At 39.4% G+C, this 27,891-nt stretch overlaps 1 protein-coding gene and 1 long non-coding RNA gene across 7 annotated transcripts in view; one reads left to right on the top strand and one right to left on the bottom strand.

The window, feature by feature from the left end:
• Window positions 1-27,891, bottom strand: part of MAPRE2 (microtubule associated protein RP/EB family member 2) — a 160,289-nt gene that overhangs the window by 24,254 nt on the left and 108,144 nt on the right. For all 6 annotated transcript variants that reach the window (XM_006938846.4, XM_006938845.4, XM_045042076.1 and 3 more), the window contains 2 exons: window positions 15,842-15,987; window positions 11,975-12,188 (listed from right to left, as the gene is read on the bottom strand). In XM_006938846.4, coding sequence (XP_006938908.1) covers window positions 11,975-12,188; window positions 15,842-15,987 — 360 coding nt within the window. The remainder of the gene's footprint in view (window positions 1-11,974; window positions 12,189-15,841; window positions 15,988-27,891) is intronic.
• LOC109493405 lies at window positions 703-12,390 on the top strand. The gene is made up of 3 exons (XR_002147631.2): window positions 703-2,997; window positions 6,978-7,092; window positions 9,473-12,390. It is a non-coding gene; the product is annotated as an uncharacterized LOC109493405 (long non-coding RNA).

Genomic DNA, 27,891 nt, shown 5'->3' with positions numbered 1-27,891 from the left:
AATCAGAGATGAGGAATCCCGCTAATCCAGGACCCAGTATCCCAGGCTTCGCGTACATGTCTGCTTCCAGGCTGCGAAGAGGCCTGGAACAAGTGACTCAAGGTTTCCTGCTTTTACAAACCTATACAAAAGGCAGCAACTCTCACCCAGAACCTGCTGCAAGGATGAATGAGAATGTTTTCAAACTTGAAAAAGCGGCTGCTAGTTTTAAAAATAAAAATGGAGGTCATTCAAATGCAACAGCATGTGCTCTGGTTCCAGCCTTTATGCCACTGCAGAGACTTTCATTTCCTCCACACACTATGCAATTTGAATCTGGTTTGTGAAAATGTACTGTGGTTCAGCATAGTGTAAGGAGAAGATCAGAACATAAAACAAGACCACATCCATAATATTTCAGAGGCAATATAATGGTTTAAAGAGTAGGCTTTGGAATCACAAGGTCAGGCTTCAAACTCTGGGCCCCCTGTTTCTTTTTTTTTTTAATTTTTATTTAAAAAAACTTTTTTTTTTAACATTTATTTATTTTTGAGAGAGAGAGAGGGAGAGGGGGAGAGAGAGAGAGACAGACAGAGCATGAGTGGGGGAGGGGCAGAGAGAGAGAGAGAGAGAGACACAGAGTCCGAAGCAGGCTCCAGTCTCTGAGCTGTCAGCACAAAGCCCGACGCGGGGCTCGAACTCACAGACTGTGAGATCATGACCTGAGCTGAAGTCGGATGCTTAACCGACTAAGCCACCCAGGTGCCCCTGGGCCCCCTATTTCTAGTGTATGACCCTGGAAAGTTACTGAAACTCTCTGTGGCTCAGTTTCCCCACCTCTACAACAGGGGTTATGGTTGTAGGTTTTGATCTCTAAGCTTTCAAATATTCTAGTTTTACAGAAAACTAGGTCAGGGTTTGATTCCAAAAAGCCAAAATAACTAAAAGTTGTCAACTGAATTAGTAAATCCTCTATCAAAGATGCAGTCTCAGTAAGCAAGCACATTGGATGGCCATGAAAAATGCATGGCTGTTCCTCGGACGAAGGCCCTCAGCCTTGTCCACAGATGCTGCCAGAAGATTCCGACCCAAAGCTCCTGAATTCTTCATGTCTCTGTTCCTCACTGTGCTCTCAATATTCCAAACTCACAGATATTCAGTATCCTGGCAAGGCAGAGCACTGCTCATATTGTATTGCTGTGGTTTTATCATTACAGGTTGAGAAATACAGTTTTAACTATTGTTTGAGGAGAAAAGTATCCTAATGCCCAGTGGTATATCTTATACATCTTACATAAGACAGATGTATAACTGGAGGAACAAAACTACCAACAGCCTTCTGCTTCCCATGAGCAGCCATTACCTGCTTTGCAGCTTAGCAGTGGGATGGTTTCTTAATATGAGGAGGTCAAGGGGATGCAATGCTGATACGGGGCAGGGACTGAGTGAAAGATACATCGTTCATATAACAACCGCTAGCATTTGCTTGAAGACAATTCTTGCTAATTATGGGACTGGTAAGAAAAATGCACCTCTTCCTTGTTTTGAGTTGACATTACATGATCTCTTAAAATGAATATTTGATCCTTGAAGAAGTAAGCAGGTATATGGAGGTATAGTTTGTGGTTAGGTGACTGAGGCCTCTGAGAACAGTTAACAGCAGGAGCATACCGGGAAGGTGCAGAGAATAAATAGGCATGACTCATCCTGATGCGGAGACCACAAAGGGCCAAGGAGGATGCCTGTGCATACCCTACGGCTCTGAGAAGTCAAATGCTATCAAAGACTGGTCTGGTCTAAAGAACAGACAACGGAAAATGCATTTCTTGGAATAAATAATGGCTTTGGGGTGAGAGCAACATTTGTGTTTAAAGGGCAGACTGTTCTCAAAAGGTAAATGAACACATATGTTTTGTCAGTAATAAGGAAAAGGAAGTCCTGCATGAAGGCACAGGCCTGACACCAAGGTCAGGACCCTCTGAGTGAAATTTAACTTCGTGGGTACTTTTTACGTGGACTCTAATTGAGTCCCTGTTAAATCAAAAACATCAGAACACTTTGGAGCAATACACCAAAAGCTTCCATGTCCACAACAAAACGTTACAATGTCTACGATATAACCCAAAATTATTCAACATACAAAGATCCAGGAAAATGTGACACGTTCTCAAAATCAACAGATGCCAATGGTGAGGCGATCAGATGGTGGCATCAGCAGACAGGAGCTTTAAAGCAGCTATCAGAACCATGCCCAGGGAAGTGAAGGATGTTCACAATAAATGAAAGGCAGGCAGTACCAATAGAGAAAGAAAAAAAGGGAACTAACAACTGAAAACATACAAGCGTTGAAATTTTAAAAATGCTCAATAGAAGGGAAATGACAGAGGACAAAGAGGGTAAACCTGAAGATGTATTAATAGAAACCATCTAATCTAAAGAAGAGAGAGCGTGCTGAGAAAAAGGTGAACAGAGCCTCAGAAACCCGTGGGAGAATTTCAAAAGCTCTAACATATGGATAAATGTGTCCCAGAAGGACAGAGAGAATGGAGCTGAAAATCTCCCAAATATGGTAAAAGACATACACTCAACAGATTTAAAGTAGCTTAATGAACTCCAGAACAAGAGAAATTCAAAGAGAACCATGATTAGGCACATCCCAGTCCCACTAACTGAAAACCAAAGATAAAGAAACTCTTGACTGCACCCAGAGAGGAAAAACAGGTTGCACATGGGGAAGAACGATTAGAACAAGCAAGCCCTTCTCATCTCTGGAGGCCATGGACACTGAAACGACATCTTTAAAGCACATAAAGCAAGATCAGGTGGAATTCTTTATCTATGGAAATTTTTGATCGTGAAAAAAAGACATTTACAGAAGAAGGAAACTGGAAGAACTTGTTGCCAATGGACCTGCTCTATAAGAAATGCTAAAGCAAGTTCTTCAGTATGAAGAGAAATGAGATCAGTAGGGAACTCAGAGCTTCAGGGACGAATGAAGGCGACTGGAAATGGTAAAAGGTAGGAATGGGGGGAAAACCCACTCTTTTCTCTCTCAATTTCTTTTAAACACACACGATTGCCTAAAGCAGCACTGCCTCCTAGAAATATGTTAATCAGTCAATTAAAAAATTTTTAAGATGTGAAATGTAATGTATGCAAAAATACATATAATATATACAGATTATAATTTCTACATGTAATTGATAAAATTATTAGAGATTTTGTATTCATTTTTTTCCATACTAAGTCTTCTACATCCAGCATGCATTTCATACATACAGCACATTTCAGTGCAGAATAAGCACATTTCGAGTGCTCAAAAGCCACTTATGAAAACAGTGTTGGTCTAAAACAAAAGTTGTAACATTGTCCTGGGGGATTTATAATGTATGTGGACGTAGCACATGTGACAAGTGTAATAGTCATACAAACTATATAGGACAAACAAAAGTGGGAGGAAGGGTTGCCAGGGTTCTGCATTTTACATGAAGAGAAAATACAATTTTTAAGTACACTGTGAAAGTATATATATTGTAATTCTTAGAGCAACCACTGAAAAAATTAATGCAAAGAGATATAGTTAGAAAGGCAATCAAGTAAGTTGGAATATACAATATCTGAAAAATCCAGAATATGGATATGGCAACTAAAGTGCAAGCAACCAAAACCACAAGTGGGACTACACTGAAGTAAAACGCTTCTGCACAGCAAAAGTAACCATCAACAAAGTTAAAAGACAACCTAGAGAATGGGAGAAATATTTGCAAACCATATATCTGATGAGAGATTAATATCCAAAATACATAAAGAACTCCTACAGCACAAGAGCAAAAAAACCCAAATAACTCAACTCAATTAACAATTAACAAAAATGGACAAAACATACAGAGAAGGACAGATAACATACGTTTTCACTCTTATGTGGATCCTGAGAAACGTAACAGAAGACCATGGGGAGGGGAAGGGAAAAAAAAAAGGTTAGAGAGGGAGGGAGCCAAAACATAAGAGACTTAAAAACTGAGAACAAACTGAGGGTTGATGGGGGGGTGGGAGGGAGGGGAGGGTGGGTGATGGGCATTGAGGAGGGCACCTGCTGGGATGAGCACTGGGTGTTGTACGGAAACCAATTTGACAATAAATTTCATATTTAAAAAAAAAGTGAAAAAATGGACAAAAGACATGAATTGACATTTTTTCAAAGATATATGGAAGGCCAATAGGTATATGGGAAGATGCTCAACATCAGCATTCATTAGGGAAATGTAAATTAAAACCACAATGAGAGTGGGGCACCTGGGTGGCTCAGTCAGTTAAGTGTCTGACTTCCGCTCAGGTCATGATCTCACAGTTTGTGAGTTTGAGCCCCAAGTCAGGCTCTGTGCTGACAGCTCAGAGCCTGGAACCTGTTTCAGATTTTGTGTCTCCCTCTCTCTCTGCCCCTCCCCTGCTCACGCTGTCTCAAAAATAAATGAGCATTAAAAAAAAAAAAAAAAAAAAAAAAACAACCACAATGAGATATCACTTCATGCCTATTAAAATGGCTATCACCAAAAAGATAAGAAATAACAAATACTGGTGTGGATGTGTGTAGTACACAAGGGCACCCCTGTGTACTATTGGTGGGAAGGTAAATTGGTGCAGCCACTAAGACAACAGTAAGGAAGATCCCAAAAAATTAAAAATGGAATTACCATATGACCCACCAATTCAACTTCTGGGTATTTATCCAAAGGAAATAAAAACACTAACTCAAAAGGTATCTGCACCCCCATGTTCATAGCATTATTTACAATATAGCCAAGACATGGAAACTACTTAAATGACCAATGATGGATGTATGGATAAAGAAACTGTGGTACACACACACAGTATTTTTAGGCCATAAAAAATGATGAAATTCTGCCATCTGCAACAACATGGAAGGAGGACCTTGAAGGGATTATGCTAAGTGAAATAAATGAGACAGAAAGACAAAGATTGTATGATCTCACTTACATGTGGTCTCTTTAAAACAAACACACAAACAAATAAACTCAGTAAAAGAGATCACACTTGTGGTTACCAGAGGCAGAGAGCAGGGAGAGGTGAACTGGAAGGTAGCCAAAAGGTACAAACTTCCCGTTATCAGATAAATAAGTACCAGGGATGTAATGTATAACATGATGGTGACCACTAACACTGATGTAGGATCTGTAGGAAAGTTAAGAGAGTAGATCCTAAGAGTTCTTATCATAAGGAGAGATTGTTTTCTTCTTTTTTTATTGTATCTATATGAGAAGATGGATGTTAGCTGAACCTATTATGGTAATCATTTCACAATACATCTAAATCAAACTATTATGTTGTACTCATGAAACTGATAAACGATGTAAGTTATTTCCAAATAAAACTTGAAAAAATAATCATAAAAAATCCAGAAGACAACAGGAAAACAGAAAAAACAGAGGAGATAAGCAGAAAACAAATGATAATATGGTAGACCTAAATCCAGCTAAATCAACAGTTACATTAAGTTGTAACAGACTGGAGAGTCCAACGTCCAGAGATTAGGAGGATGAATAACAATGCAAGACCCAATCACATGGTTTTTATAAGCCGCACACTTTAAATATGAGCTCAAAGACGGGTAGAAGTTTAACGTATCATGGGGAAAGATATACCATGCAAGCAGTAAGCATAAGAAAGCTAGCATGGCTGTTTAGTATCAGATAAAATAGACTTCAAGACTAAGAGTTTTAACGAAGATAAAGAGGGACATCTCATAAAATACAAAGGTCAATTCATTGGAATGATTTAGCGTAACAATGTATGTATCTCACAACAGAGCCCCAATACAGGACACAAAAACTGAGAGGAAGTAAAGGGAGAAAAGACAATTCCACAATCAATGTAACACCCTCTTCACAGCAATTATTCGAACTAGACAGAAACAAAAATCAGTAAAAGCACAGAGGATCTGAAAAACACTATCCACTACCTTGATCTGATATTTCTAAAACGCTACGCAACCAACAACTGCAGAATACATATTCTTTTCAAATGAACAAGGTATACTGACCAAGCGAGACCATATTTTGGGCCATAAAATTAAGGTTGGAACAAGGACAAAATCACTATACACTGCCACATTTCACCGCCTCTCCTAAAAACACAGAACAGAAACTTTTTGGGAAATTAAAAGCAACTCTTTTCCCCAAAGGAGGTGACAGGCAGTGCTTACTTAGATTACAGGTGCTCAACAAATGTGTAAACACTTAAATACACCAATAAACATGAACACCCTGTTAAGATTATATGAACAGCCTTAGAGAACCCAAATTAAAGTTAACTGAGAGAGTATTTACATATTCAATAGTTTTGGAAATACACTGTTAGGATTTATTTCTGTTTACATTTAGGGATTTAAGTGTGATTGTGCAAGTACTTTATTCTGTTATACTTCTTAGGTTGCTTCCTTTTTGAAACCATTTTTCTAATATTTCTATTGATCTGATTTTAAGGCTGGAACACTCAAGTCCCTGAGGAAAAGAAAAAGCACAGCCTCAATTTCCATAGCAACTCTAAATCCATCACATTATATTTGTATATGAGAATTTGATTTAAATATATTAATATATGTGAATTTGCAATGTGTCTAAGCTGTAGTTGCCATAGGAACTGCAACTTCAAATTTCCTTTTAAGTTTAGTAAATGCTCACACTTGACAACGGATTCCCGCCCCCCCCCCCCCCCCCCCCGCAAGCTATCTTGAGTTGCGGATATGGCTCACTGCAATAAGCTTATAAACATCATGACTCACAATGATAGATGCAATTAATAGGTATCTATCATTATGGAAACATATTTTTTTCAATATATGAAGTTTATTGTCAAATTGGTTTCCATACAACACCCAGTGCTCATCCCAAAAGGTGCCCTCCTCAATACCCATCACCCACCCTCCCCTCCCTCCCACCCCCCAGGAAACAGATATTTTAATATATGCACCTCACTGGTAGATCAAAAGCAACTAGAGATGCAATGCTTCAGAACGCAGATGTCAGAAGACTTGCCAGGCAGCCATTCACCCTTATGTGACAGCCTCTGCTTACGCTGAAGCTTGTTTCAGTCCAGGTAAGTCACCCAACCGCACTGACACCGATGGGCTCTATGGCTTCTCGGAATCTACATGAGGACATTTTGGATCTGTACTGAAATGGCAGAAAAATCTGGTACATTCTCATGATAACTGAATGCACCAAGTATGTGGAGTGTATCTAGTTTATAAAAAAGCAAACAACCCATGGTGCAGGCCTACAGAAGTAGTCTGTGTGATGAAAAACATTATTATTATTATTATTATTATTATTATTTTGCCAATGTAGACAGTACTTTCTTAAGTGGAGAATTCATTCCAGGATCACATTTCCACTCTAATACGGGCCCTTTGCCACTTATCGCTGCTCTTAATATATTATAGTCAGGACACGCAAGTTAATTTGTTATTAGCCTACAGAAATATTTGGGGAGAGAGAAATGCACTGCAAAATCAATCAAGTGTTCCATGGCCAAATGAAAAAATAAAGACCATCTCTTGCTTTTAGTTCTACCAGCCACTGCTCGTTTCTACTAATGCAGATGGTTGAGAAATGACAAGGCTTAGAGGTGGAGGGCGCCTGGATGGCTCAGTCAGTTAAGCCTCTGACTTTGGCTCAGGTCATGATTTCATGGTTTGTGAGTTCAAGCCCCACATCAGGCTCTCTGCTCTCAGCCGAGAGCCTGCTTTGAATCTTCTGTCCCCCTCTTTCTCTGCCCCTCTCTCACTCATGGTCTCTCTCTCTCAAAAAAAATAAACAAACATGGAAAAAAAATTAATTGAGCGCCTGGGTAGCTCACTCAGCTAAGCGTCCAACTTCGGCTCAGGTCATGATGTCACAGTTTGTGGGTTTGAGCCCTGTATTGGGCTCTGTGCTGATGGCTCAGAGCCTGGAGCCTGCTTCAGATTCTGTCTCTCTCTCTGCCCTTCCCCCACTCATACTCGGTCTCTCAAAAATAAACATAGAAAAAAAATTAAAAATAAAAAAAAGAAATTACTGATAGGACATCACTGTTGGGTAACTGTGCTATCCATCTGAGAATTCCCAGAGAGCTGACCCTCACCTCATCATTAAGGACTTAAATTTTGGGTAGACAAAATCAGACTTGTGAAGAGAATGGCTTTGAATGGCTTCAGACCAGAGGCAGGTGACCAGTTTTAAGACTGTAAATAGTTCATGGGGGAGACGATTATAAACAGAATCTTAAGTATTAGAAGGGAACTCTGAGTGGATCAATTAGTGTAGGCTGGTGTCCTAGTGATCCTGAGGGATAAGGAGAGGCATGGAGCTATCTGATCGTCTAATAAAGCATTCAGGCTGATGGGCTGTTTAGTAAGGTTTTCTGAAGTTTTTTTGGCTCTTCTTGTACTGATGCTTGTACTTTCTATTGCGATCAGTCTCCTCCTTGCCCTAATAAGTTATGTGCTGAGAAAACATATCCCTATGTTTGTTAGAATTACACTTTTGTATCACAGATTTTAGAAGACATTTTGGCTTATATTTTCTTGGCTGTATTCCCAAGAGCTGGATACTGGACCTTGAGAAAAATGAGGTCTCACTGTATTTATAGGAGCCTTTCACCTATTATAGCTTTTAAAACAGTGTTCTACATGCGATGTACACCTTGCTATAATTTTTTCCACAGTATAGTTTTTCCACCCCACAATGTCCAAGAGACAGAACCTATTTTATTAAAAAGGGTATGACTCGTTTGAATTTTTTTTTTTAATTTTTTTTTCAGCGTTTTTATTTATTTTTGGGACAGAGAGAGACAGAGCATGAACGGGGGAGGGGCAGAGAGAGAGGGAGACACAGAATCGGAAACAGGCTCCAGGCTCCGAGCCATCAGCCCAGAGCCTGACGCGGGGCTCGAACTCACGGACCGCGAGATCGTGACCTGGCTGAAGTCGGACGCTTAACCGACTGCGCCACCCAGGCGCCCCGACTCGTTTGACTTTTGAAAATATCCTTTCTCCCTGATTAAGACCAATGAGGTGAATGAACATGGTCAAGGTAACAGGAACATGAATCTTTTTTTAAAAATTGTTTTGTAATGTTTGTTTATTTTTGAGAGACAGAGGACAAGCGGGAGAGGGGCAGAGAGAGAGGGAGACACAGAATCGGAAGCAGGCTCCAGGCTCTGCACTGTTAGTACAGAGCCCGACACAGGGCTCAAACTCATGAGCCATGAGATCATGACTTGAGCCGAAGTTGGATGCTTAACTGACTGAGCCACCCAGGCACCCCAGGAACACGAATCTTAAAAGAACTACTGCCTCCTGGAATATTAAGAACCTTATTTATTAAAAAAAAAAAAAAAAGTAAAAACCCTATTTATTACCTGTTGACTTTAATGTGTTTTCTGAGCTCTGTCACCCAAGAGGTTAAGCTCTGGAAGAAATCTGTTTCTCTTCCAGGTTCACAGACATTCTATCAAAATGGCACACGTTTCTCTGTGGCTTCTGTGAAAGACCAATGGAGGAAGTGCTAGAAAACGAGGCCAAAGCAGCGCCGTGGGCAGTGGTGCAGATTCAAGGACACACTGTGATTGTGGAACAAAAATGTACTTCTGAGGCCTGTCCAATTTCACTACTAAACACTTGAAGAAAAAAAGTGGCAGCTGAGTTTTAAGATGAATCTGTACCTCAATAACAGCTATAGGAAAAGACCCCAAGACCAGAAATGCCAGCTACCATGGGCCTCGCCTCTCCCCCCATGTCTTCCTAACTCCAGCTGCCCACCAAAACCCCTGATCCGGACAAAACACACCCCTCTTCTACCCCATCTCTACACTGATCCAAGTTTCTGACCACACTTAAAGCCCAATTTGAACTGCTATAATTTTTTGTTCCCCAAACTCCTTGTGGCCTTTTACCCAACCTCTCCCCAGCACTTCTGATTGTTTAAATAATAAATAAAATAAAATAAAACAAAATAAAACAAAATAAAATAAAATAAAATAAAATAAAATAAAATAAAATAAAAATAAAATAAAACAAAACAAAACAAAACAAAACATTCCCCCGCCTCTCTAAATCTTTATCAACACTCTTGACCTTATTTTCTTCCTCCAGCATCAGGGTCCTGCTCCACAAGTTTCCCCTCCTTTTTCCTATCGTCAACTAATTCTCCTCCAGGGACCTTTCTCCCATCTTACAAACTTGCTCACTGTGCCTTGTCCTAGAAGCAAACAAAAACAGATCAAGGACACTACCATTCGCCTTCCAATCTCACTTCTCGATGCTGTCTGCTTTCCCCCACAACTAAATGTTTTTCCTCAACTTTTTTCCTAACAAATTTGGTGAAGGTGGGATCCCCTCTCACTGCAGGACTTTCCCACTTGTCAGGTCACGCCCTCGCCTGGTCTCTGTGATCTAGGCGTATGCATTCAGCACTTTAACAGACCAGTTCTCTAAAGGATTGTTCATCACCTCCCAGGAGTCCATTATCTTTGGCCTATTTTCAGGCTTCATCCTCTTTGATCTCTCTACAATTAATATTCGGCACTGCTGGTGACCCCTCTTTCTAGAAATTTCCTACTGTTCATTCTCTGATGCTGAGCTTTCCTAGTTTTTTCCCTGATGTTTGTATCTTTTTCTTAGCTTCCTCTTTTTCCTCTTGCTCCTTATTCCTTAGCTTATTTTATATAATTGCATTCATTCTATGGCTTCAGAGCTAGACTTTTATGCTGTCTTAATTTCCTTCCTCCAATTCCTCTCCCCATTCTGGGTGCCATCATTGCACTAAGTGACCCCTAAGGTGAGAAATTCAATGGGCTCGTCCAGGCCTCATTTTACTGGACTCCCTTCCACAGGTTCAGACATTGTTGGCCACTGTGTTCCTTTCCTTCTGCTTCTTTGACATGTTATTCCATCACTTCCTTTAATCTTTCTGGCACCTTCCCTGATTCTTGTGCGAACCCTTGCTTTTCTGCCCAAACATTAAATGTTACACTTCTTCACGTCAGTCTCTCCTCTTCCAACTGAGAGCTTACTTCCGGCTTCAATTACATGAACATACGGAAGACTCACAAATGTATACTGATAGTCTACACAACATGCTAGTGTTGTTTAGCATTAGTATTGTTATAACCATCTCCCATCCATTCTAATTGGAGGTTGGGCATAAATAGGGAATTTGTGTCATTTACAAAATTAATGTTATTGATTTAACAAGTGTGAACACTGGTTTTCAGAATGGAACAAATCGTTTTCTGACGATCTCACTGTTTGACTGTCCAGTACCACAACTGGTGTTTGTAATAATGACTGCAGTTTTACAAGAATACCCTCCTGCTTGATAAAGTCTGTGTTTTATGGAAGGATGTTTGTAGTTTTAAAAGGTTTTTATCCACAAAGTTTAACAAATTTTAAAGTTCTAGGTATTCACCCTCAATGACTTCACTTTTGGACCAAGCTATACAAAGGAGGTCTTGCTGAATATTATCACGTAAATATTGGCACTGACCATACAGGAAATAGGATGCATATTTCAATGACTTTTCTTTGAAGGATGTAGAGGATTATTCATATTTAAAAGCAAAATTGGTTCATATTCTGGTTTGTATGGCCAGTAATTAGGCAGTAAAAATACTTCAGCTGAAATCTAAACAGACTTGACATATTTCAGAAAAACGTACCAAGAAAATGAAACCTATCCCTGGAGTATTATTTTAACATATAGCTTCAATGATACAAAGTGAGTAACTCTGCCTTTTTAAGAGATTAAATCATGATCATTAGACTTATTACAGATAAGGCCCTGCTATGAAGATAAATGTGGTCAAATAGACGACAATAAAAATCATCCAGAGGCCTAAAGAGATTGACTGCTGGGAAGAATCAAACACAGGAAAGCACACAAGAGCCTGAGCCACTTTCCAAAATGCAAGCAACTATACGATTTCACTGTTCCCATACCTGCGGTGGGGGAGTTTGCGTGATGAGACTTTTTTGGCAGGTTGAAGATCTGTTCGCCAGGGTCAGGCGGAGGGATCGCATCTTGCCCTTGCCGCGCTTCTACAGGATCATACTCCTTCCCATCGTAGTTAGCATCATAGAATTTCTTAAACCATTGAATGAAATCCAGGTTGTCCTGGAAACGCCCCTTCACCAGCTTCTCCACTGGGATCACCTGTAATATAAAATCGCCATGTGAGTCGTGAACCCACGACTATTTTATGAGTATTTGGCACAACTGAAGCATTTCCTATAAACTATTTTCTACGGGTCAGGGATTATTTACTGGTCTCCCCCTCAGCTTCTTGGCCAGCTGTATTCTAGAATTCACCTATTTTTTTCATCATACGCAAGCAAAATTAAAATAAAATGCTGTAGGTGTTCTTCTGAATTATTTCACACCTCTGAACAAATGAGACGAAACAAAAAGTACCTTAGCAGTCAAGAGGGGCTGATTCTCTTCAGAATGTATTTGATTACACAAGCATCTCCATGCAAAAATGGGCCTGGGATGTTGTGCTAGTTCAAGATTGATGGGTTTTCCATATTTCTTTTTTAAAAAATGTTTATTTGTTTATTCTTAGAGAGATCGGGCCAGCAGGGAAGGGGCAGAGAGGGAAAGGAAGAGAGAATTCCAAGCAGACTGCACTGTCAGTGCAGAGCCTGATACAGAGCTCGAACCCACGAACCATGACATCATGACCTGAGCAGAAACCAAGAGTCAGACATTTAACTGACTGAGCCACCTAGGTGCCCCTTCAATATTTCTAACACCTGCTCCTGCCATGCTGGAATAAACTCCTATAAGGATTATAGCTACCAGAGGGTGTGAATGAGTAAGACTCAAATCAATCCAAACATACACATATCTAACGGTTTGCAGGAAGCAACACAAATTTTCCTGTTTTGTTTGTTTACAATGTAGAGAGACAAGCATTATAAACAACTGCCTGCAATACAGGGCCTAGGAGTTCACAGGCTGCACAGGAACACGGCTAATGTCCACGGGAGTGCACAGGGACAGAAATGGGGTCTGACTAGGGGAGGCACTGAAGGCATTCTGGAGGAGGAGGTACTCTGTATTCACCTCCACTTCTGAGACAAATCTCAGCTTTTCATAGAGTAACCTTTCTACTGGCATCCTAGACAGCAAATGGGTACCCCCCCCCCCTTTAGAGGTCACACGAGAACTTTCAGAATTATGACAGGAAGAAATGTGGGGTGACTCATAAGCTTTACTTCAGTGGGCAGCTATTTTTGAAGGAAAATGGAAAAGGACTTAGTTAGGCAAATTGTGCCATTACCAGATTCTGACTTCCTCATCTTTGAGTGGGAATCCTAGCTGAATGTAGGCCATGGGAGTTACAAAGCTAGGGAGTGAGTCAGATGATGTGCACACAATTCAGACACAAACCTAGGGTTGAAAGGGCACAGCTTCACTGACTAATATAAGCAGAAGCCATGTAAATTAAACTCTCAGCAAGGCTTTGCCATCTCTGGAACCAGATACCCCTGATACCCTAAAATGGATCATCAGAACCACTTAAAAAACAGAGAACAACCTCTATCAATGACCACTTGAAGAAAAAACACCAACTGAAGCATTTTAGGCAAGCCATTAAACTAAATCATTAGCAGTACATTTTTAAAATGTTTTTTAATATGTTTTTTATTTTAAAGTTTAGTGCACGTGCACAGGAGAAAGTCAGGGAGGGGCAAACAGAAAAAGAGAATCCTAAGTAGGTTCTGAGCTGTCAGCATGGATCCTGACATGGGGCTTGATTCCCATGACCCTGGGATCATTACCTGAACCGAAATCAAGAGTCAGACATTCAACTGACTGAGCCACCCAGGCGTCCCAGCAGTAAGTACATTTTTTAAAAATGTTTTTGATAAAGCTAAAATTGAAATGAACTCAAGAATAGACCAAAATAAAGAGAAACAAACTTTGGGAGGAGACTACATTTTTCATGAAGACTCTTCCCAAATTTCACTTAAGTCCACCCTTTCGTGAAGACTCTTCTAGGGAGGGAGACTTGGGTGTGGATCTCTCTCTCTTCCCAAATTTCACTGAAGTCCACCCACAGGGAAGAATTCCTTCCACACATGCACTTAATATCTGACTTTTGGTTTTATTAAATATTTTCATGTCTTCATATGTATAACTTTTGTTTATGCTGATACTGATTTTTAAGTGCCTTCCTAGAGCATAAGGCCCTTTAATTAACATGCTACTTTCTTTTGTTTTCTCCCAAACGTGAAAATTTAGAAACAGTTTTAGATGATGGTGCTACATTAACCATTGACAGTAAGCACTTACTTCTGTTAATTTCACATTTCCCATCAAAATGGGACCTAAGCTCCCAAAATGGGGCCTAAGCTCAAAATCTGGGGTGGCAAGCAAATCTTTACACAGATGCTTTCCCCTGCTGTCCTGCTCTGACAAACACACACAGGGACCACTGTCTATCCAAGGATCCTTGGGGGAATCATAGCATATTACGTTAGAGAGGCCAACAAAGGTGATTGAGGCCAAGCTCCCTTCACTACAAGAATTTTATCCTAAACATTCTTCAACAATGGCTCATCTCCTCTCTATGTATACACTTCCACGGACATATGGATGCCCCTAATCTGTTACATAGCAAGTTATGAGTGGTTTTTTCTTTTTGATCTAGAAGCATGTATAGAGAAAAGATACAGAAATGGATAGGGAAATAATGCTGTTAATAAGTAAGGAGAACCTATAGAGCTCTGATTTTGAGTATTACAGAAGGAGCTAACTGGAAATTAACCACAGCAAAGGACAAAGTTGAAAGGACTCCAAAAAGGCTGAACTGTTAAGGGATTAATTTGAAATAAAAGTTCTGAGAAAACAAGAAGGCAAGATTTTAATATTTTGGTAAGACTGCTTTCATTTAGGAAGATAATTGCATTAAAATGTGTGCAGTTTAGCAAATTTTCTCTTTTCCTTTAACCTGTCTCTTATAAAACACTATTTAAAATTTTCATTTCCATGTAGCCTACTTATTGCTACTATTGATGCAAAGTTATCTGTTCCTCCCCTGCTGCTTTTTCTCTTTCCCCTTACTCAAAATTCATTTCTTCCCAAACCTATTCCCTATAAGATATACAGCCATGGTAAAGAATATGGATTAAATATGTATTTGGGTAATACGAACCATGCAGAGACTGAGTGGACTTCAGTGACAGTCCTTTATGGGAGAGAAAGGACTCTAGTCTACTTCATTTGTACCACACTGGGACAAAATTCTAACATTTAAGGGGCGGGGGGAAGGCAGTTTATGGAGATGGAGAATTGGAGTGTATACACTATGCTCAACATTTTGATACACATTCCCTCACTTTCACATCATAACTATGGGAAAGGGGTTATGGTCTCACTTTACAGGTGGGTAACTCAAAGAATTCAAGTAACCTGCTCAAATCTTGGACATGGGATACAAACCCATGCCATTTCCACTGTAACCTGCCTTTTTTTCCCCAAAGGAACAAAATACACAAAGAACCACGGTGGCATCTGGCAAACAAAAATTTCTCTCCTGCAATGCTAAAACAGAACAGCAACATTTTAACCTCTGTAATTACCTCTAGTGTTTAATCTAATGGCTGTTAAGTTTAGAAATTTCCTTAAATAAAAGCCTCACACAAATATAGGAAGAGAGGGTTGATGCTTTATGCTAGGTACAGACCCCAAACTACTTTGACCATATTAAGGAATACGCCTTCGGATTTTTGCATTTTGGCACAAAAACCAATTTTTAGGAAAGATCACGCATTTTATGGAGGTAGAAGTTAGTTTCCTACCTTATCAACATTCATTCGCTTAAACGATGCTTGCAGAAGTTTAAAATTGTGAATATACTCATGCTCCAACTTTGCTTGAAATTTTACTTTCTTCAAACTAATGCAGCCTGGAAAGAGCATGTCCATGAACTGGCAATAGGCAGCCCCTGGAAAGAAAGGAGAAAAAGGCTGATGTAAGTCTGACTGTTCCCAGGTGTGACTGAGGATTGTTAGGCAGGAAGGAGCCCCCCCAGCTGTGTGCTCCTCTCCCCCATGTGCTTACACATCCTTATTCGATTGGGCTGGGAGCCAGAGAGGGAAGGGACCATGCCTTCCTCCCACCACTTTTCCCATTCCTAACCACTGTGACAGCGATGCTGTGTTCACCAGAGCATCCCCACATTCCACAATGAACAGAAATACTTTAAAAAAAAAATGTTTATTGGGGAGCCTGGGTGGCGCAGTCGGTTAAGCGTCCGACTTCAGCCAGGTCACGATCTCGCGGTCTGTGAGTTCGAGCCCCGCATCAGGCTCTGGGCTGATGGCTCAGAGCCTGGAGCCTGTTTCCGATTCTGTGTCTCCCTCTCTCTCTCTGCCCCTTCCCCGTTCATGCTCTGTCTCTCTCTGTCCCAAAAATAAATAAATGTTGAAAAAAAAAAATTAAAAAAAAAAATGTTTATTTATTTCGAGAGACAGAGAGAGTGGTGAGTGTGAGTGGGGCGGGGGGCGGAGGGAGCAACCTAAGCAGGCTTCATGCTGCCAGTACAGAGCCCGATGCAGGGCTCGAACTCACCAACTATGAGATCATGCCCTGAGATGAAACCAAGAGTCTAATGCTTAAGCAACTGAGCCACCTAGGCACCCCAATACTTTCTGAGAGAGAGAGAGCGTGAGTGCTCATGTGCGCACCAGTCAGGGATGGGGAAAGGGAGAGAGAGAATCGTAAGCAGTCTCCACACCCAGCAGAGAAAGAGGCGGGGCTTGATCTCAAAACCCTGGGATCATGTCCTAAGCCAAACTCAAGAGCTGCAAGCTTAATCCACTGGGCCACCCAGGCGCCCGCAGAGATATTTTAATGCCAAGGAAGTCAGGATAAGAATAACTCTTCTTAGCTTCTATCAGAAAAAAAGGAACATTTTCTTCCCTCTAGACGCTACCTGCTCCAAGTCATCAAAATACACAGATGTAAGAGAAAAACAAAGTTTAAACACAAGAATACTACAAAATTTCTCATGAAATGCATAGCTCAAAAAATAAACATGCAAATACAAATATGCCCAAGCTGTTTTTTTAAATTTTTTTTTTTTTAACGTTTATTCATCTTTGAGAGACAGAGAAAGAGCATGAGCAGGGAAGGGGCAGAGAGGGAGACACAGAATCCGAAGCAGGCTCCAGGCTCCGGGCTGTCAGCACAGAGCCTGACGCGGGGCTCAAACCCATGAACTGCTTGATCTGACCTGAGCCGAAGTCAGACGCTCAACCGACTGAGCCACCCGTGCGCCCCTGCCCAAGCTGCTTTATATTTATCTTGCAAAATGACTTAGGTTAAACTGGATAACTAAACCACCTAATACCCAAAACAGTTGTATACCAATTTAATTCCAGTCTAGAGCAATGGGGTCCTATATTAACATGAAGGATGAAGACAAGGAGACTCTGAAACTTACAGAAGTTCAGAGTCATGCTGTTTATGACTGAGAAATAAAAATAACAGAAATGTTCAATGAGTCCCCTGAGGAAATGGTCAGAGAAAAAAAGATTAAGTCTTTCATATGTATTTTTTTAATGAAGAACTCTTACATCATGACAATTTCCACTAGAAAATCCCAGCAAGATCATGTTTGCGGATTCATATCTTCTTAATAGTTAAGGCCGCAGGCATTTAGAAAAGGAAATTCAAAGCCCGAAGGAGAAACAGTAATTGAGTGGCAAGAATGGGAGCAAGATGCCATTTCTGTGTTTTGTTGTGTTTTTTTTTTTTCCTTCTTCAGATCTCTTGGTCTGTTTCTATAATGTGCCCGTGTTGGCCTTTCTAGAACATGAAGGAATTCCCCTCATCTTCTGGTATCAAGGTTTCTGTGAGAAGCTCTTTACTGTATTCGGGTGATTTACCTTTACATGGGAAGAAGCTAAATGATCTCTTATGTCACACAGATGTTGAGCATCCTTTACTGAGATAGGAATCTGAGAGAGAGAGAGAGAACAAAGTATCCGGGATCTAAGGGCTGCCTCAACAGGAAGTGGTGAGGTAATTCCTTATTCAGAGGTAATACTATAAAATCATGAAATACAGGCTGCGGTAAAAAAAAAAAAACCACCTCCAGAATCTTTGCATCTATGAAGTTTCTCCTTAGATGACCACACCCTGAGCGCAAACTAGTAACATTCCCACTCAAACAGATGGGTTCTCTTAAAAACGAAGTAAAACAAACCCCAACAAAAACCACTGAGGAGGTAAGAGAAACATCATGATCTTGGGGGGCATTCTTATAGCCGTAATTATTCAGGTCTCCCTTTTCAAGTACCACCAGATGGAACAAATTCCAATAGACATTTGAACACTATTTTTACCAGAGATGGAGATGTCTATAAATACAACTGTCTCATCACCTGCTTTTTGTAGAGTTGTTTTTCTCTAGCATTTAGCATAAAATGTACTTATGAAGATCCAGATACTTCTGCATTCTTACAAGCCAACCAACCAACTCCCTCACTTCCAAAATTTCCAAAGTACTAACAGCTTTTGGATAAAAAACAAACCTGAATTCAGAGAGGGGAAAAAGGAAAAGTCATCTCCAGTTCATCTAAAGAGAACCACCTTAATGACCTGGTATATACCACTTATTAATTAATTAATTAATTAATTTAATTTTAAGACTGATCCCCTTCTGGGTCACGTTTAATACTTTCTGACATTTTTAATGGCTGATTTTTATATCATGCTAAGCGACTTTCCCAAACCAAGATTAGATATTCACATACATTTTCTTCAAGTATTTTGTGGTCTCAAGTTTTACATTTACATCCTGAATTCATGCAGAATTTATTTTGGTCTAGGACATAAAGGATGGCTCTAATTTTAGTTACTCCAAATGTTGGTGGGAATCTGTCATTTTTGGCATCCCAACACTTGGGCACCTTCCTGTCTGGTTGATGCTACAGTGCCCTACCTCCCATCCCAGTATGGACAGGGGGCAAATATCCTTTTCCCCATCCCCAGCAGTCAAGATGCAGGCCTGTGACCTGGGCTATGCCTGGGTCTCAGAGTCTTGACAGTGACCCAAATACACAGGGGATACTAGAATTTAATCATGGTAGCACTGGTGGGATCTAGAGTCCTGGGACAGCAACACAGTGGCATCCTAGTCCAGTAGCACAAGGGAGGCTCTCTTCCCAGCTTTGGCTTGGTTTCCCATGGTCTCTGAGGTACTAAATATCTTTCCTATAAGTTTGTCTCTGCTTAAGCTTGCCAGGATTATTTTCTGCTATTTTCTTTTCTTTTTTTGGCAGTGGGGGGGGGGGGGGGGGAGGAGGGTTTGTGAGTGCAGCTTTTTGTTTTATTTTTATTTAAATTCAAGTTAGATAACACACAGTGTAGTCTTGGCTTCAAGAGTAGAATCCAGAGATTCATCTCTTACATATGACACCCAGTGTTCATCCTTAAAAGTGCCCTCCTTAATGCCCCTCACCCATTTAACCCATTCCCCAATAGCAACCCTCATTTTCTGCTATTTTCAACCACAAATCTCAAATGTTAAAGTAACCTAGGTGTCAATCATCATCATTTCAGAAATAATCTATGTTTTTCCTGAGGAAAAGCATTATCTTTACTATATATTGCTTTCCTAATACAGGCATTCAGGTCTCTTTCCAGACTTAAAATAATTTTGGTCTGTCCCAGGGATAGCTCACACTCTTTGCTAATTAAATGCTGCAATATGTGTTATTTTTTATAGAATAATTTCCCTTTTCTCAAAATTGTCTTAAACTTTATCATGCATTTATTCTATTTTTGTATTTGTCATTCATGGCATATAGAAGATAAATTTTCTTTGAAAATTAGTCATTTGCTAACTAACAGCTCTATTGAGATATAACTCATCTATCATAAAATTCAACCTTTTAAAAGTACAGTTGATCCTTGAGCAACATGGGGGTTATGGGCACTGACCCTCCTGCACAGTTGAAAATCTTCATGTAACTTTTGACTCCCCCAAATCCAAACTACAAATAGACTACTACTGACCAGAAGACTTAATAATAACAGTTGACACCTTCTGTAGGTTATGTTTTCTATCCAATTACTACCTTCTTATAATAAAGCTAGAGAAAATGTTAGGAAAATCCTAAGGAAAAAAATACATTTAGAAAATGTACTGTAGGGGCGCCTGGGTGGCTCAGTCGGTGGGCGGCCGACTTCGGCTCAGGTCATGATCTTGCGGTCCATGAGTTGGAGCCCCGCGTCGGGCTCTGTGCTGACAGCTCAGAGCCTGGAGCCTGTTTCAGATTCTGTGTCTCCCTCTCTCTGACCCTCCCCCGTTCATGCTTTGTCTCTCTCTGTCTCAAAAATAAATAAACGTTAAAAAAAATTTTTAAAAATAAAAAAAATAAAAAAAAAAGAAAATGTACTGTAGTGGGGCGCCTGAGTGGCTCAGTCGGTTAAGCGTCCGACTACGGCTCAGGTCATGGTCTCACGATCCGTGAGTTCCAGCCCCACATCCGGCTCCGTGCTGACAGCTCAGAGCCTGGAGCCTGTTCCGGATTCTGTCTCCCTTTCTCTCTGCCCCTCCCCTGCTCACACTCTGTCTCTCTCAAAAATAAACAAACATTAAAAAAAAATTAAATAGAAAATGTACTGTATTTATCTTAAAAAAAAAAACCACATATGTAAATGGATTGATACAGTTCAAATCTGTGTTGTTCAAGGGTCAACTGTAAACAAATTCTGTGTCTCTGAAGATACAGAATCATGTATCCACCACTACTATCTAATTCCAGAAGATTTTCATTATCACCAAAATGAACTCCATACCTGTTAGCAGCCACTCTCTCCCTTCCTGTCCGCCCGGATCCTGATAACCAATCACTGATCTATTTTCTGTCTCTACGGATCTGCCTATTGTGGATATTTCGTATAAATGAATCAAAATATGTAACCTTTGTGTCTGGTTTACCTTAGCAAAATCTTTTCAGGGTTTATCTGTGTTGTGGCGTGTACCGGAAGTGCATATTCTGCTCTGTGGCTTAATAACATTCGATTGTAGGTATATGCTACATTTTATTGATTTACTCATCAGTTGGTGAACATTTGGGTTTTCGCTTTTGGGCTATTAGGAGCAATGCTACTATGAACTCTCATGTACAAGATTTTGTGTGGACTTAAGTTTTCAGTTCTCTTGGGATATGGTACACCTCTGTTTAACATGTGAGGAACTGTCACACGGCCTCCTATTTTACATTCCCACCAGCAACATACAAGGATACTAATTCCTCCACATCTGCACTAACACTTACTGTCTTTTTGATTCTAGTCATTGTAATAGGTGTAAATTTTGATTTAATTTCCCTAAAGACTAATAATATTAAACATCTTTTTCATATGCCTTTTGGCCTTTTATATATCTTCTTTGGAGAAATGTTTATGCAAATCCTTTGCCAATTTTTCAATTGGGTGATTTTTCCTTTTATTGGGAAGGTGAAAAATCTCCATTTTAGATACAAGTCTCTTATCAGATACCTAATTTGCAAACACGTTCTCCTGTCTGTGGATTGCCTTTTTACTTTCTTAATGGCATCCTTTGAAGCACACACATTTTTACTTTTGATGAAGCACAATTTCTTTCTTTCATCACTTGTATTTTTGTCATTTCTAACAAACCACTGCCTGCCTAATCCAATATCGTAAGGATTTATACCTACATTTTCTTCTAAAAGTGGTATAGCTTTAATTCATACACTTAGGTCAATGGTCCATTTTGAATTATTTCTTATATATGGTGTAAAGTTTGGGTCTTTGTTATTTTGCATGTAACTATTCAGTTGGGGCACCATTGTTGAAAAGACTATCCTTTCCATTTAATTGTCTTGGCACTCTTGCTGAAAATCAATTGCTATCAATGGCATAGTTTACTATTTCTGGAGTCTCATTTTTATATTTGTGCAGTAACAGTCTTGATTACTCTTTAACTCTCTACTGCACTAACTTTGTGCAGTAACATTCTTGATTACTGTAGCTTTGTAGTCAATTCTGAAATGAAAAGTAGAAGTCCTCCAACTTTGTTTTTCCTTTTCAAACAGGCATTCTGGAATTTCCATATTAGTTTTAAGATCAGCTTGTCAATTTCTGATAGGGAGTGGATGATAGAGGCTTGGAAAGTACTGCCATTGTAACAATAGTTAAGTCTAATCCATGAACATGGGATGTCTTTAATAATGTTTTAAAGTTTTTAGTATATAAGCCTTCCACTTTAAAATTTTTATTTTCTTCAATTCTACTATAAGTTGAATGGTATTCTTAATTCTATTTTTGGATTGTTCATTGTTAGTGCATAGAAATATAATTGATTTTTGGATATTATCTTGTATATCCTACAACCTTGCTTAACTCGTTTCAGTTATAATAGTTTTTTCTTGGCGCTTAGGATTTCTTCGCATACAAGATCATGACATCTGTAAATAGAGATCATTTTACTATTTCCTTTCCAATGTGAATGCTTATTTTTCTTGTCCAAATGCCATGGCTTGAAACCTTTAGTAGTATGTTAAATAGAAGAGCTGCCAATGTACATCCTTGTCTGGTCGTAGTGGGAGAAAGCATCTAGCTTTTCACCACTAAGTATGATGTTAGCTTCAAGTTTCTCATTATCAGAGGAAGTTGCCTTTTTCCTCCCAATGTTTATGTATTTTTGAGAGAAAGAGCACGGGGGGAGCGGCACAGAGAGAAAGGGAGACACAGAATCCGAAGCAGGCTCCAGGCTCTGAGCTATCAGCACAGAACCCGACGTGGTGCTTGAACCCATGAACCGTGAGATCATGACCTGAGCCAAAGTGAGATGCTTAACCAACTGAGCCATGCAGGTGCCCCAGGGGAAGCTGCCTTCTATTACTAATATTTTTAACATAAAAAGGTGTTGAATTTTGTCAAATGCTTTTTTTCTGCAATTATCACATGGCTTTTGTCCTTTATTCTATTAAATGGTGTACTATACTGGTTTCTTTAATCCCATTTGATCTAACCTTGTATTAATTCCATTTGATCATGGCATATAATCCTCTCTATATGTTGCCAGATTCATTTTGCTAGTATTTTGTTGAGAAATTGTGTCTATATTCATGAGATATTGATCTATAGTTTTCTTGTGATATCTTTGGTTTTGGTTGATACTGGCCTCACAAAGTAAGTCTGAAAGTGTTTCTTCCTCTTATTTTTTGAAAGAATTAGTGGAGGGTTGGTGTTTTTTTCTTTGTTTGTTTAAACATTTGGTAGATTTCACCATTGAAGTCATCTGAGCTCAGGGTTTTCTTTCTGGAATTGTTTAAAAATTACCAATCACATCTCTTATTATATAGATCTATTAAGAATTTCTATTTTATCTTAGGTTTCAGTAGTTAGGTCTTTCTATGTTTTTATCCACTTTACCTAGGCTATTTGGTTTTTAAATATTCATTTCCTAACTTATGAGTTCTAATAAATTTTCAGTTGTTTCTCTTTAGTTTTCTAGGGAGAAATAAAGTGATACATTTTTGTACTGTATTTTTGTGTATGTATATATATATATGTTTATTACATACTTTTTCTTTAACAAGAGTATCTCATGTCCTTCCTCTAAGTCAGTTATTGACCACTGATTTCTGATCCTAAGGAAGTATTTTTCTGAGTTTTACCAAGAGTTGTTATCAGGAAGGGATCCTGAGTTTTACCAACTACCTTTTTAGCAACCATGGAGACAATAAAAAAGTTTTTCTCCTTTGATCTATTAACTGATCAATAACGTTCATGGATTTCCTAATGTTGAATCATCTTTATATCCTTAGACTTAAGTCCTACTCCATGATATTTAAAGTTTTTATTACAGTGCGGGTTTAGATTCACAAATACTTTATGATTTTTGCCCCTATACTTGTGAGGCTGTCTGCAACTTTGTGTGCTTTTGCCCTGGTTCTGATTATTCTTTTAAGTTTAAAAAATACATTGGGGAAATTTTCATAATTTTGGGAGTCTAAAAGCTTGTGCACATAAAAAAAAAGGCTTTGATTAGATTGCTCATGGCACAGTTTGCTAGCTGTATACCCTCAGTTTTTTCCTTCTCTATGCTTTCAGAACCATGTAAGTATCAAACAGGTGGAGTAATTTTTCTCCAACAGGCAATGTGGAAAGAATAGATAATATTAGCATTTCAGGTAATTTCAGGTACATTATGTGATCATTTAAGGTATTCTATCATAGGTCAGATTTTCTAGAGTCAAAGGAACCCCTGAAAATTTTTAAGAAATATCTTATTGACCTTGGGGAGCTATACTTAAGATTTGTTGTCACTGCTCTTGGGTATGTCCACTATGGGTATTTTCAACTTCCAGTTCCCCAAATCTCTACTGCACAAGACACATTATGAAAAGGATACTTTGAAATTAATTGTTGCTAAGAACATGGTTAAGGGTGCTTACTGGGGCAAAAAACTATAATCATGGCATAACTTGAATAAGGCTGTTGTATTCTCTTTTCTATCAAAGGCTAACCCCTCCAGCTGTGCTGTAGATCCCATCTCTGCTCATCCTCTCATTGAGGTCATGGACTCCAGCTACTCTCAGTCTCTCAGAAATTGCAATGCGCCAATATCATCTGACTTGGACAAAATAAAAATCTTTCTTAATTTCACGTAATCCTTTAGCTACTATATCATTTGTCTCCTCCTATTCACAACAAAACTTGACAAAGTTGTCCTTATTTCCATTGTTTACCATTCAAACCAATCCTAGTGTCTTCCAATCTTACCAAGTTCCAGTTAAGGTCATCAATAGCTTCTCTGTTACCAAAACTAACAGTCCTCTTTCTTCATCCAACTCAACACCTCTGAATACTGTCTGTCTTGTTGCCCATCCCTTCTTGAAATTCTGTATTTTCCTCCTTAGACAGAATGGGTATCAAAGAACTGATCAATTCAGCAATCATTACTTTTGCCCTTTAAGTCTCAGCCAGCCACAAACCGGAATGCTCTTCATCGACAGGCATACAGATTTTTGGGACATTTCCTTAACCTTGCAGTAACATGGCCTACATTTTGCACAGATCCCACTTCCATCAATTTACGCTAAGGTTGCCATTATTCAGAACACATACCACTCCTTACTAAGGAGACTAACATGGTTTCCTAGGAAATCACTATGAACTCCTTCCCCACTCTATAGCGACCTATGATGTGGCCTCTGTCTACCTCTCCCTTGTCTAACTTCCCCTTAGGAAGCTCCTTTCACACTGGCTTCCTTGCTGTTTCTGGAACACTTCAGGTCTGTTTCTGCATTATGACCTTTATATAGGCTGTTTCCTCTGGAACTTTACATTCTTCTTGCCATTCGTATCAAGGCTTGGATGTCACCTACCAGGAAAGGCCCTCCCATCCCATCCCATTTGAAGGGACTCTCTTGTCACTCTTCATCACGTCATCCTGTTTTAGGTCTATTTTATTAATTTATATGTTAGTCTGTGGCTTCCCTTCCCTTGCTGCAATAGAAGGTTCAAGAGAGCTTGCACTTTATCTGTCCAGGTCCCTTCTGTATCCCGAACTTTGATAGTGTGGCCTTTAATATCTGGTCAATGAATCAAAGTTTACCGATAGTAGCAGCTGAACCCCAACAAGGGCTAGTTGATGGTAAAATTCTAATGTTACCAAAGTCCCAAATAAGAGTACAAAAAGAGTTGCTACATATTTTAAGAACTCATTGGGGTAAAAATTAAGCAAAAAAGCAATCTAAACTAAGAACCACTCTGGAAACTAAGTGTGCCGAAAGGTGAAACATAAGCCTCCAAAGGCTAAATATAACACACTCTGGTAAAAAGTAATCCAAATTGTAGGATGTTGTCTTTAACAAGATCATGATGGGCCATGTTCTGAGCCTGTGAACTCAAGGCACTAGTGCAGTTATGAGGGTCAAGTTCTGAAAATGAGGGAGTAAGTAGAAAGTAAGGAAAATGTTCTGTCTTCGTGCCATGCTATGCCTGCACATGGTTCCAGTTGTTACAATCAAAAGTGACATAATGGAGCTAAAAAGTTTGGGGACAGGAATCCAAAATGAACAGGTGAGGCACTGTATAAAGGCAGAACTCAAAAATGAATACCTAACCCTCCAAAGATTCAAGGATGTAGGATTTAAATCTATGGAATCATGAAAAGCATGAGAAGATAAATAATCTCATTTCTACCAGATTTAGTATGAGGGAATCAGGATAAACTGACATTTTTAAAAGGAAATGTTCAGACAACAAGAAAGGAAATGTTAATTTATAGATTATACCATGCCAAGAAATAAATGAAAATACCCATATTTATTTAAAATGTTAAAACAGGGGCGCCTGGGTGGCGCAGTCGGTTAAGTGTCCGACTTCAGCCAGGTCACGATCTCACGGTCCGGGAGTTCGAGCCCCGCGTCGGGCTCTGGGCTGATGGCTCGGAGCCTGGAGCCTGTTTCCGATTCTGTGTCTCCCTCTCTCTCTGCCCCTCCCCCGTTCATGCTCTGTCTCTCTCTGTCCCAAAAATAAATAAACGTTGAAAAAAAAAATTAAAAAAAAATAAATAAAATGTTAAAACATTCGTTATCAATTTTTAACCTGAACCTCACAGAGGTATTTTTATTTTTTTTTATTTTATTTTTTTATTTTTTTAAATATTTCTTTTTTTTTTTTTTTTCAACGTTTATTTATTTTTGGGACAGAGAGAGACAGAGCATGAACAGGGGAGGGGCAGAGAGAGAGAGAGACACAGAATTGGAAACAGGCTCCAGGCTCTGAGCCATCAGCCCAGAGCCCGACGCGGGGCTCGAACTCCCGGACCGCGAGATCGTGACCTGGCTGAAGTCGGACGCTTAACCGACTGCGCCACCCAGGCGCCCCCAGAGGTATTTTTATTATCACCATCCTATTTTACAGATTTGGGAACAAAGTTCAGAAAGTCATCCAGCTAATGAAAATAACAGAAGTGGAATTTATACTCTGATCTGAACTTCAATTTCTTAAATACTTCCTCTTCTCTATGCTGCTTCTAGGAAATTATAAGCAAAAATTCAAAGAAAATTTGGAAACTTTCTAGATTATAATTCTGTAAGAAGTCATAAAATGCACTGGAGAACGTATGAACCTTTCAGACTGATGTCAGAGGTAGAGGGCCAACTGTACCTTTCCCAGTTATAGAAGAATTTGGGCTGGATAGATAGTTCATTTACCTGTCCCTGTGTCATGATTTTATATTTTTTAGTACACATACACTCATAAGAACTTCATTTTACATGTTTATGTAATGTATATACAAAAATGTACGTAAAATAGAATACATATACATTATTATCTCATAGCACTTTCCCTAGAAATGTGACCTTGTCTGCAGAGAAGACCTTCAGATATATTGGGTTTTGCCACAAAGAGCTACTCAAATTGCCCATCTGATGTTCTCAGAGGCCAAAGAACTATTATATACAAATGTCTGTATCACTGGATTCAATTTCAACTTTCCACCATCTTAGGTGGTACTGATGAAGGGTCAGAAGAAAGACAACCTTAATTTACTGGACACATCCACACAATTCTGTCATTATAGGTAAAGGACTTCTAACAAAGCTGCTTCAATTAGGACCACAAAGTGGGCAGAGAAGGATAGAGAAATGAGCTGTTGGTCTTTAGATCTAAGCCTTAATCATCTTGAATAGACTGTGACCCGGCATCACACCTTTCTAAAACAGCAGAATCCCTGTCTGCAAGACATCAGGTTTGGATAGATCTCTAAGCTCTAAAGTTAAATGATTCTCCAATTCGGTCACCAACTTCTCTTTTAAGGGATACTTGATATTTCTGCTAATTAGGAGAC

This window comes from Felis catus, chromosome D3 (assembly GCF_018350175.1).
Source record: "Felis catus isolate Fca126 chromosome D3, F.catus_Fca126_mat1.0, whole genome shotgun sequence".
Taxonomy (NCBI): domain Eukaryota; kingdom Metazoa; phylum Chordata; class Mammalia; order Carnivora; family Felidae; genus Felis; species Felis catus.
The sequence above is the reverse complement of the archived record's forward strand: the minus strand, read 5'-3'. Positions and strand labels throughout refer to the sequence as shown.